This window comes from Herpailurus yagouaroundi, unplaced genomic scaffold (genome assembly GCF_014898765.1).
Source record: "Herpailurus yagouaroundi ecotype Mexico unplaced genomic scaffold, PumYag 199, whole genome shotgun sequence".
Lineage (NCBI taxonomy): Eukaryota > Metazoa > Chordata > Mammalia > Carnivora > Felidae > Herpailurus > Herpailurus yagouaroundi.
This window is the reverse complement of record NW_024412430.1, coordinates 22,701,791-22,714,022: the sequence shown is the minus strand read 5'-3', so window position 1 is coordinate 22,714,022 and position 12,232 is coordinate 22,701,791. Positions and strand designations below refer to the sequence as shown.

General features: G+C 41.3%; 2 protein-coding genes across 4 annotated transcripts in view; one reads left to right on the top strand and one right to left on the bottom strand.

The window, feature by feature from the left end:
* Positions 1 to 12,232, top strand: part of CENPP (centromere protein P) — a 232,200-nt gene that overhangs the window by 68,017 nt on the left and 151,951 nt on the right. The window lies entirely within an intron of this gene.
* Positions 1 to 12,232, bottom strand: part of OGN (osteoglycin) — a 21,193-nt gene that overhangs the window by 5,849 nt on the left and 3,112 nt on the right. Inside the window, exons 3-4 of the mRNA XM_040449613.1 lie at positions 11,655 to 11,748; positions 1,644 to 1,802 (exon numbers count right to left, since the gene is read on the bottom strand). Coding sequence (XP_040305547.1) covers positions 1,644 to 1,802; positions 11,655 to 11,748 — 253 coding nt within the window. The remainder of the gene's footprint in view (positions 1 to 1,643; positions 1,803 to 11,654; positions 11,749 to 12,232) is intronic.

Below are 12,232 nucleotides of genomic sequence, written 5' to 3'. Positions count from 1 at the left end.
CGGGCGGGCGGCAGAGAGAGAGGGACTTTTATTTGTCTGGGATGCTGAGGAAACCTTGCTTCTCATTCCGTATTTGAGGTAGTCACTGCAGACACTGAATTAGTGAATACGGACCCTTGCTCCCAGGGACTATAAAGGGTTAGGCTCCTTTGAGCCTCTGGTCACACATTTCTGTCAACCAATTAGTACAAAATTTTATGTTTCTTTTTTTTTTTAATGTTTTTTTCATTTATTTTTGAGAGAGTGAGAGAGTATGAGAGGGGCAGAGAGAGAGAGAGATACAGAATCTGAGGCAGGATTCAGGCTCTGAGCTGTCAGCGCAGAGCCCGACGTGGGGCCCGAACTCATGAACCACAAGATCATGACCTGAGCTGAAGTTGGATGCTTAGCCAACTGAGCCACCCAGGTGCCCCCTGTGTGTTTCTTTTTAAGAGCATTGCAGTTAGCGTGTATTGTTGATATATTAACATTGAACTCACAGCCTCAGTTCTGTGGGTCACACTTGAATGAAGATTACCTACGCAGTGTTTTCCCTGTGAGGCAACTTGGGAACACTGGATGGCTCTTTGGCACTGCACTTGGGGAGCGTTTTAAATAGCAAAAAGCACAAAAATGTAGAAAATGTGGCCCTAAGTAGACTGAACAGGACGCCTCACAGTGTAAGAGCTGAAACAAAATGGCAGAGGTCACCCTGTTCAGCTGCGGCTATGTAACCCCAGTGTTCTGCCACTGTGTACGTGTCTGCAAATGACTGTGGGAGTGTTTCATGTACTGATTTTGGGGTCACAAATGCATGTGACCGCATAGGTGAGTGTGTAGGTGTGGAGTCCAGAAGTGATGAGGAACAACTGTACTGGGGTCATTTGGGAGCCACCAGCTGCAGCATGAATGCTGTTCCGGTTAATCTCATAAATGTGTAGTGGGGCCAGTGTGCATGTTTGGTGGGATTTTCTTCAGGGACTTGGCACCAGAGAAGTGGAGGGTTGTGCTGTGCTCACAGCAGTGCCCTGGAGGCAAGCTGTCGTGCGGTTTGATGGGATGTCAGAAGCATCCTGGGAAGGAGCGAAATGCATTAGTTCCACGTGAGAACCATCTGAGGAGTTGGGTGGTATTTCATGATGACACCTGGGCCTCTCCCCAGACCTCAGCTGAAATCTCTGAAGACTAGGGCCTGGTACCATTGTTTTTTACAATATTTCCCCAGATGGGTTTAGTATACAGCCAGGTTTAAGAACCTTGAGTTAAAGCAAGGAAAAGGAGACTTTCTGCTTTTATCGTGGTGGCAGCATTGTGAAGAATGCATTCAAGTTGGAGAAGCACATTGGTCATACTGGTGCTCCTGATGGACCGAGGCAGACGGATCTCCGAGGCGTACGGCTAAGAAGGCGTCGTCGCCTATATGTTTGATGGGCTGTCAACATCGACATGAAAGGCACCAGTAAAGAAAGGTGATGGGGACCTTTGAATGGAGTGGAAAGGAGTCACCAACAAGCCTGTGGATGTTTGTGAAGTGTGGTGGATACTTAAACACTCCAGCGGTGACTACCCTAGATGTGACAGCCACAGGTGCCGAGAAGCTTGTGTTTTATGAGGCTAGCACTAACATGACTTAGTGTGAGTTATTTTATGTAAAGTTAACTTACGGATATCTGCAAAATCTTTTGCCGTCAACTTTTTGATCTTGTTGAATCGTGCGTAAAGATAGGCTGACTCCTTCGGCAAGGGTGGTACGGCATCAATGTCAACCTCCTCACAGTAGACAGAGCCGCTTAAACATACACACAACAGGCACGTGGGCATTTCTAAGTCGGGAAACAAAATCATAAAAATATAAACTGTAATTTAAAAACATTTGTGCTCTAGTGGTAAAATTATTGCTATCATGAGTTTTCTCACTAATCTGAAAAAATATTTTACAGAATTAAAGGTGATAGCAGGAAGGTATCATGGTTGTGTTAGCCAGTGACCTGTATTGTACCTGATAACTGACCAGGATCTTATTTTAGATCCTGTAACCCCATATGTTTTTTATTCTCTATCATTTTAGCACTGAACATTTAATTGCTGAATTGATTTACATTTTCTGATTTGAATACTTAATGTTCATAAAGCAGAACATAAGGTAAACAAACATAAGCTTGATTCATCACTTGGTTTGGCACAGACACATTGCAGATGGATGACTGTAGCTAAGGAGCTTATAAACTACCAGGTAAGTAAGCAGACTCTGCACTTGGACATGAGAGTGTCACGGAAACAGCAGGGACCCCATTGTATATCCTCATCATACCTCTTTATCTTCTTCAGCCTGGAACAATGCCTTAGTCTTTGTTGTTCATAACTTTAAAATTTTTGAATTTTAAGAACATTTTATTTGGGGGGACATTTATTTTGTAGAATGTCTTTCAATTAGGGTTTGTCTGAGGTTCCTAATTTTTGATAGAAATACGATGGAAATGGTGTTGGTTCTGCCGTGCTGGGTATTGGAAAGTATGTGCTGTCTGCTTGACCCATTCCTTGATGATGCTCTCTTTGGTCTGCCATTAGGGAGTATCTTCTAAGAAAATACTTGGAGCTGCTAAACATCTGGTCTGCCACCAAACTGCCACCCAGTAATTTTATCATCTATTGATGGTTCTTACCTGAATTGTTTATTACTAGGATAGTTTCAAATTATGATTTTCTAATTCCATCATTCTTTCTACGTTAGTTGACAGCTGGTGCAGCATGGAACATTCCCTTCATATTTATTTAGTTTTATCAGTTGAGTATGAACTTACGAATTCCTTATCCCATGGGTCATAGTAAGTTACCATCATATTTATTTTGATCATCAAATCGTCACAGGTCAGCCAGTGTGAACTCTTTTAAGCTTTTTTTTTCTGTCACAGCTGTGTTCTGTCATCTATAAACGACACTTAATAAATTACACATATTTCACTTGTGTAATTTATAACTTTTCAGCATTATGTATATACCCATGAAACCATTATTGCAATTGAAGTAATTGACGTAGTCATCACTCCAGAGTGTTGTCATGCTCTTTGTAATCCGTCCCTCCCAGCAACCACTCTGGTCTGCTTTCTGTCCATTCACAGCAGTTGGCATTTCCAAGAGAACCAAACAGTATATCCTCTCATCGAGCTTCTTCCTCTCTGCATATCAGCAATTCATTCCTCTTTATTACTGAATAGTATTTCATTGTATTAATATATGCAGCTTGTATAGTCCTTCCTTATGGGCATTTGGGTTTTTAGTTTTTGACTATTTCTTAGAAAGCTGCTGTGAGCATTTATGTAGAATTTTTGTGGTTGTGATACTTGCGTTTCTCTTGAGTAAATACCTAACAGCAGAATGGCTGGGCCATCTTATAGATGTGTAGCTTTTGAAGAAGGTCCCACACTGTTTTCCTTAAAGGTTATGCCATTTTATAGTCCCTTCAGCGCAGAAGGATTCTAGTTACTCCACATCCTCGTGCGCGTTCGGTACTATTAGACTTTTCACGTAAGGCATGTTGTGGTATCTTGTGGTTTAATTTATATTTTCCTAATGACTGATGTGCTGAGCAATTTTTTATAAACTTATTTACCATCCACATATTTTTGTGGTAGAATGTTCATATCATTTGCCTATTTTTAATTTTTTTTCAATGTTCATCTATTTTTGAGAGCAACAGAGCATGAGTAGGGAGGGGCAGAGAGAGGGAGACACAATCTGAAACGGGGTCCAGGCTCTGAGCTGTCAGCACAGAACCTGATGCAGGGCTTAGACCCATGAACCATGAGACCATGACCCGAGCCAAAGTCATTTGCTTAACCGACTGAGCCAACCAGGAGCCCCCCATTTGCCCCCCCCCCCTTTTTTTTTAATATTTATTATTTTTGAGACTGAGAGCACATGAGCGGGGGAGGGGCAGAGAGGAGCATAGAGGATCTGAAGCAGGCTCCAGGCTCTGACCTGACAGTAGAGAGCCAGATGTGGGGCTCGAACCCATGAGCCTGAGCCGAAGTTGGATGCTCAAACAACTGAGCCACTCATTTACCTATTTTTAAATGGTGATTTTGTATTATTGTCACTGAATTATAAGAGTTTATATTGTAGATACAAGTTGTTTCTCAGATTTATGTTTAGCAAATGTTTTCCTTTATGTGGCTTGTCTTTTTGTTTTCTTATCAATGTCTTTTGAATAGCAAATATTTTTTATTTTCATGAAGAATAGTTGATTCCTTTAAGGTTTGTGCTATTTGTCCTATATTTAAGAAATCTTTGCCAACCACTATCTTATCCTAGGTTTTCTTTTGAAGGTTGTATAGTCTAAGCTCTTGATGTTTAGGTTTGAGGTCCATTTTGAGTTAATTTTTGTATATGGTGTCAGGAAAGTTCATCTTTTTAACTTACAGCTTTCAAGTTTTTCAGTACCATTTTTTGAAATGATTATCCTTTCCCCATTGAATTTCATTGACACCATTGTAAAAAACAAACAAACAAACAAAAGTTGACCCTATTGTGTAAATGTATTCCTGGACTGTATTCTGTTTTGCTGATTTACTTGTTTTTTGTTTTTGTTTTCATTTTTGTCCATATATGTATGTTTATCTTTGGAGAAAGAGAGCACACACGAGGAGGGGGGGAGGGGAGGGAGGGAGGGGAAGAGAGAGAGAGAGAGAGAGGGAGAGAAAGAGAATCTTAAGCAGACTCCACGCTGAGCATGGAGCCAGAGATCATGACCTGAGCTGGAAATCAAGGGTCTGAAGCTCAACCAACTTAGCTTGTTTACTTGCTTATTTTTATGCTAATGCCACAATGACTTGCTTCCTGTAGCATTATAGTAAGTTTTCATATCAGGTGGTGTAAATCCTCCAACTGTATTCTTCAACATTGTTATGACTATTCTAAGCTCTTTGCATTTCCATATAAATTTCAGAGTCAGCCTCTTAATTTCAAAAAGACTGCTAAAAATTTAATTGGGATTGAGTTAAATCCTATAAATAAATTTGTGAAAAATTGACATCTTAATGATACTGAGTTTTCTGGTCCTTGAACATAATATATCCATATTTTTAGGTTGTCTTTAATTTCTCTCAGCATAGTTGTCTTGATTTCAGTGTGCAGGTCTTGTATGTCTCTTACAAATTTATACCTACATTTTGAAAAATAATTTTGATTGATTAAAATGTTAAATATCCCCATTATTCTTTAAGAACTCTCTTATTTTTTGGCATAATAAGATGTCTCAGAGCAGTCTTGCCTTTTCCCTGCCCCAAGCCTGATATCAGTTATTTCTTCAAGGAGTATTGGTTTCTTTTTGTGGAGACTGATATTTAGAAACCAAGATTTGAATGTTGATGTGCTCATTGCTGCTAGCATCTCACTGCTTCTAGGCTCTTTCCACAAGGAGGGATGGGAAATATATGTATGTGTATTTGTCTGTTTCTCCATATTTAATATACATATATACACAGGTATACGTGGGATATGTGGCATAGACATATACGTACATTCTTACCTATGGACATAGATAAATACACACATACACACACACACCTCATGTGCATATATACACATATACTCTCACATAGAGACAAACGTGTATACAGGCAAACCTCAGAGAAATTGTACATTTGGTTCCACTGCAGTAAAGTGAATATTGCAATAAAACAAGTCAGATGAACTTTTTGGTTTCCTGGTGCCTATAAACGTTGTGTTTATACCATACTGTAGTCTGTGAAGGGTGCAGTAGTAGTATATCTAACGACACAGTGTTCATACCTTAATTAGAGATGCTCTATTGTTGGGGAGCCTGGGTGTCTCAGTCAGTCAAGCGTCTGACTTCAGCTCAGGTCATGATCTCCTGGTTCGTGAGTTCGAGTTCTGCATTGGCCTGTCTGCTGTCAAGCACAGAGCCCACTTTGGATCATCTGTCCCCCTCTCTCTGCCTCTCCCCTGCTCGCTCTCTCCTCTCTCAAAAAATAAATAAACATTAAAAAAAACACTCTACTGTTAAGAAATGCTAACCATCATCTCAGCTTCCAGCGAGCCACGATTTTTTTTGCTGGTGGAGGGTCTTGCTTGATGTTGATGGCTGCTGACCCTACAGGGTGGTGGCAGCTGTGGCCATTTCTGAAAATAAGACAACTGTGACGTTTGCCACGTTGACTGACTCTTCTCTCAAGAACGATTTCTCTGTAGGATGTGATGCTGTTTGGTAGCATTTTACACACAGAACTTCCTTCAAACCCGGAGTCTATCTTGTCACACCCTGTCTGCTGCTCTGTCAGCTAAGTTCGTGTGATATTCTCAATTCTGTGTTGTCATTTTGACACTCTTCACAGCATCGTCACCAGGAGCACACTCCGTCTCAGGAAACCACTTTCTTTGTTCATCCACGGGAAGCAAGTCCCCATCCGTTGGAGTTTTATCCTGAGGTGGCCCAGCTCCCTGCCGTCTTCAGGCCCCCCTTCTGCTTCCGGTTCTCCCGTTGCCACACGTCTGCAGCGACTTCCTCCCCTGGAGTCCTGAACCCCTCAAAGTCCTCCCTGGGGCTGGAACCAGCTTCTTCCCAACTCCTGTTCGTGTTGAATCGTGACCTCTTCCCATGAATCCCCAGTGTTCTTCATGACATCTAGGATGGTGACTCCTTCCCAGGATGTTTTCAGTTTACTCTGCCGAGATCCATCAGAGCAATCGGTGTGTATGGCAGCTATGAGCTCACGAAAGGTGTCTCTTAACTAATGAGACTTGGAGGTCAGAATTACCCCTGGATCCGTGGGCTGCAGAATGGTGGTGGTGTTGGCAGCAGGCGTGAAAGCAACAGTAATCTCATTGCTCGTCTCCATCAGAGCTCTTGGGTGACCAGGTGCAATGTCTTTGAGCAGTAATCTTTTGGAAGGAATCTTTTCTCCTGAGCAGCAGGTCTCAACAGTGGGCTTGAACCAGTCGGTCAGCCGTGTTGTGGACAGATCTGCTGTCCGCCAGGCTTTGTTGTTCCAAGTAAAGAGCACGGGCGGAGGAGATTTTGCGTGATTGCTACGGGCTTAGGATTTTCAGAATGGCCAGTGAGCTTCCACCTGGCTTCCACCTCAAGTCACCAGCTGCATCCGCTCCTGAGCAGAGTCCGCCTGTCCCTGGAGGCCTTGAAGCCAGGCACTGACTTCTCCTCTCCAGCCATGAAAATCCTAGGTGGCATCTTCTTCCGGCAGAAGCCTCTTTCATCTGCATGGAAAGTCTGCTGTTTAGCGTGAGCACCTTCCTGAGTCCTCTCGGCCAGATCTTCTGGATAATTCCGGCAGCTTCTGCGTCAGCACGTGCTGCCTCACCTTGCACTTGGACGTCACAGAGAGAGCTTCTTTCCCCAAACCTCCTGAACCAACCTCTGCTAGCTCCTACCTCTTCTCCTTCCTTACCTCCTCAGCCTTCGCCGGATCGAAGAGCCTGGGCCTTGCTCTGGGCGAGGCTTTGGCTGAAGGGAACGTCGTGGCCGCTTTGATCTCCCATCCAGACCGGCCAGACTTCCTCCATATCAGCAGTCAGGCTGTTTCCCTTGCTTATCACCCGTGTGTCCACTGGAGTGGCGCATGCGTGCAGTGTCCTTCAAGGACTCTTCCTTTGCCTTCACAACTTGGCTACCTGTGTGGCACAAGTGGCCTAGATTTCAGCCTGGCTTGGGTTTCGCCCTGTCTTCCTCACGAAGCTTAATCTTTTCTAGCTTGTGATTGAACGCGAGAGACGCGTGACTCCTCCTTTCACTTGAACGCTTGGGGGCCATTGTGGGGTTCTGAGTGGGCCTAATGTCAGTACTGTTGTGTCTCAGGGAATGGGGAGGCCTGAGGAGGGGGACAGAGATGCAGGGGGGGACAGGTGAGCAGCCAGAACACAACAGTTTATCAGTTAAGTTCACCATCTTATGTGGCTTGGCTCGCGGTGCCTCAGCTTAGCATGGTAACATCAAAGATCACAGATCACCGAAATAAATATAATGATGAACAAGTTTGGAAAAATGGTGCCAAAAGTCTTGTTCCACACACAGTTGCCATAAACCTTCGATTTGTGAAAAATGCAGTGTCTGTGGAGCGCAATGAAGGAGGCGCAGCAGAACAAGGCGTGCCTGTACCTATTTCTGTGTCTGCATACAGACCACGAGTTGGTGCCGATCTCTTGCTTCCAGTCCAACTCCACAGTGTTCACTCTGGGCTTCCCCCACCACGTCTGTAGCACCTTCTCTGACCGAGAAACCTGGCTCTCGTTATCCAGCGTATATACGTCACTCAGTGCTAGGCCTCACATTAAGGAGTTTCATCGCTGTGGACCTGCATCGCCGTGGAAAAGAAACCTGCTTGCTGGAATGTCAATGTTTATCCATTCTGTTTTGTCTATAGCCTGGAGTTAAGGGTTACTTGGGTTAATTTTTCTTTTCACTTTAGTGTGTTACTCATATGAAATGAAATTGTTTCTATTTTTATGCCAGTTTTTTTTTTTATCTTATCCTTGTATATTTTATTTATAAATGTAATTGTTTACCTATATGAACTATAACCTTGTTCAAAGCCAAATCTTCGGGGGCGCCTGGGTGGCTCAGTTGGTTGAGCGTCTGACTCCGGCTCAGGTCATGATCTCACAGTCTGTGGTTTTGAGCCCCGCATTGGGTTCTGTGCTGATAGCTCAGAACCTGGAGCCTGCTTTGGATTCTGTGTCTTCCTCTGTCTCTCTCTCTGTCCCTCTCCCACTTGTGCTCTCTCTCTCTCTCTTTCTCTCTCTCTCTCTCTCTCTTACACACACACACACAAATAAACTTAAGTAAATAAATAAAATCTTACAAAAAAAAAATAAAACCAAATCTACAGAGAAAGTGTATACTTAGAGAAGTTCCACACTCCCGTTCCCCCACCCCACCAACGTCCATCTCTCCCTCCTTGCCACCCCTGGTCCCGTGTGTAACCTGTGGGTAACTAGTTGCCACGATTAAATTACCTTTCTTGAATGTCGTTTCACACAAGTGAGCTGATGCATGTTTATTTTCTTGTGTCTCTTTCTTTCTTGGATGAAAGGCAGCATACTGTAGCTACTCCTTTGCACTTTGGGTTTTCTTGTATAATATATTCTGGAAATCACTTCATGTTAGTTCATAGAGATCTTCCTTGTTTATTTTTACAACTGCATAGTATGCCCTTACGTGGACTTGCCGTACATTATTCAACCTCCCTTCAGTGTTTGGGCAGTTAGATTGTTGCCAGAGTTTTGTGTTTGCAGGCAGTGTTCCAGTGATGTTTGCATATGTATTTTCTCCCTCGTGGAGGTGTATCTCTAGGGTGAATTCCTAGAAGTTGATTGCTACGTCACAAAGTAAGTGCATACCGGCCTTGTTAGATATTGCCAAAGTCCTGTCCAAAAGCATGGTACTTACTTGTATTTCTGCCAGCAGTGTATGAGGGTCTCTGACACCCCAAGGCCTTGCCAATGGATTATATTGGTTTAGTGTCACAGTTTTAATTTTTGTCCATCAGATAGGTTAAAAATCTTTGTGTCTCAATATAATTTAAACTTACATTTCTGTATGTGTGAGATTGAACGTCTTCTCATGTTTAAGGGCCATTTTTATATCACTTTGTGAGTTGCCTATTCATTTTCTGGTTTTACCAATGGATTTTTTGCCATTTTCTTTTTTCTGGCTTTTTATATGTTCTTTATAAATTAGAGATATTAACTTTTTTTTCTATTTTTCTCATTTTTCAGTTGTGCTTGACTTCATTTATGATGCTGTTTCCCATGGAAAAGTTTCATTTCATGGGATCAAATTTATTGATCTTTTCTGTTATTTTCTCTGGATTATGAGGCATCGCACACACAGTTTATCTTCCAGTATTTACATCATTTCACTTTTTACGTTTTGACCCTAATTTATTTGGAGGGGTTTATTTTTCTGTGAAAAGTGTGGATCTAACAGTATCCCTTTTCCATTGACTATTCAGTTGTCCAACAACATATTTTATTTATTTTTAAAGTTTTTTTAAGTTTTTATTTAAATTCCAGTCAGTTAACATACAGTGTGATATTACATTCAGGGTTCAACACCATTTTTAAAAAATACCATCTGTAGGGCTCCTGGCTGGCTCAGTCGGTGGAACGTGTGACTCTTGTTCTCAGGGTTGTAAATTTGAGCCCCATGATGGGTAGAGATTAAAAATAAAATCTTTAAAAATACCATCTTTGGTTCAGAAGTGATTTAAGATGCCTTATTTATTATATACTAAGTTTCTACATGTGTTTCTGTTTTTCCGAATTTTGTATGCTATTCACATACCAGTATTACACGTATTTAAGTATAGAGACATTGAAGTATATTCTAATGTAGTATGTCTGGTTTCTGCAGATACCTGCCATTTTTCAGTGATTCCCTGAAACCTGATTCCATGCAGGTTTGATTTTTCTACATGAACTTGAGAATCCTCCTTACCAGCTCTTTAAAGCAGTTTATTGTTACAAATTTAGGAAGAGCTGACATCTTTACGATGCTGAGTCATCCTATCCAAGGGCAAGGGATGTCTTACTAATTAGTGTGTGATTTTATTTCATGTTGTCTTGTGAAATGTCCTGTGAAATGCTGTTCCATGATAGAACAAAAATAAACCAAATAGATAGGAGTTATTGAGGAGGACTGTGTTATTTTATACATTTTCTGTTGTTTTAATTAAAATGTATATTACAGTTATTCATGTATAAGCCATCTTTATGTCTTCTGTGAGTTTCTTGAAGTTAAGAATTACATTTTATTTCCCTTACTCCCAGGCTGTACATAGTATTTGTAAATAGTTGATGTTAAATAACTGTTTCTTGAAGGGATTTTATATAGACAGAAGCACACTCTGTAGAGGCTAAACTTGTACTTTGTTTATTCTTGAATGTTCCTGTTCCATGTTTGTCATTCAAAATGTGGGAGGGCCAAGGGATACAGGAGTACTGATGCATAGGGGCACTTGTACCCCAATGTGTATAGCAGCACTCTCAACAATAGCCAAATTATGGAAAGAGCCTAAATGTCCATCAACTGATGAATGGATAAAGAAATTGTGGTTTATATACACAATGGAGTACTACATGGCAATGAGAAAGAACGAAATATGGCCCTTTGTAGCAACGTGGATGGAACTGGAGAGTGTGATGCTAAGTGAAATAAGCTATACAGAGAAATACAGATACCATATGGTTTCACTCTTATGTGGATCCTGAGAAACTTAACAGAAACCCATGGGAGAGGGGAAGGGAAAAAAAAAAAAAAAAAAGAGGTTAGAGTGGGAGAGAGCCAAAGCATAGGAGACTCTTAAAAACTGAGAACAAACTGAGGGTTGATGGGGGGTGGGAGGGAGGGGAGGGTGGGTGATGGGTATTGAGGAGGGCACCTTTTGGGATGAGCACTGGGTGTGGTATGGAAACCAATTTGACAATAAATTTCATATATTGAAAAAAAAACAAAATGTGGGATGGCAAATGATGTGCACTCCCAACATACCAGCTGACGTTATCACTGGAGATAAAATTCCACTGTTTGAATTTACTGTATCCTAAGGCCATTTTTTACTACTCTAAGGAATAAAGTTCCATAATAACCTATTTATGACTGTTCTTTGTGAGACACGAGATGACATGGTATGCATACTTACCGTCACTTTCTTTTTTGGGGGATGGTGGTGTTACACTCTCATCTTTTTGTAACTGAACACTTTTCCCATCGGGTAATATCACAGTTTCTTTTTCCTATTTGAAAAATAAAAATTTGTTATCAGGTGTGATAAAGTCTGATTTTGACTATAAAACTGAGAGTCATAGGCAACACCTGCCTTCTCATGGTCATAGTGGCATTTCTTTTGTGCTACAGTAAGATTTTGTGTATTGTTCATTAAACTTATAAGGTAAATATTTGTTTAACCTTGTTTGTACTCCAGACTGTCAACTCCTTGAGTAAAAGAACCAGGTCTTTTTAATTTTTTTTTATCTCCAAAACCCTATCTCAGTGCCTTTGCCTTCTATATGTTGAATATATTGAAATTCCAAATGGGAGCTGGAGGGAACTCTCCAACACAGAATGAAAGTTTTTCTGAGTTGCAGCCTGAAATGAGACCATCTTCATGTAGGGTAGGTCTCTTAATTATTCTTTATGGTCTTGTCTTTTTCTTTCTTTCTTTTTCTTTCTTTCTTTCTTTCTTTCTTTCTTTCTTTCTTTCTTTCTTTCTTTCTTTCT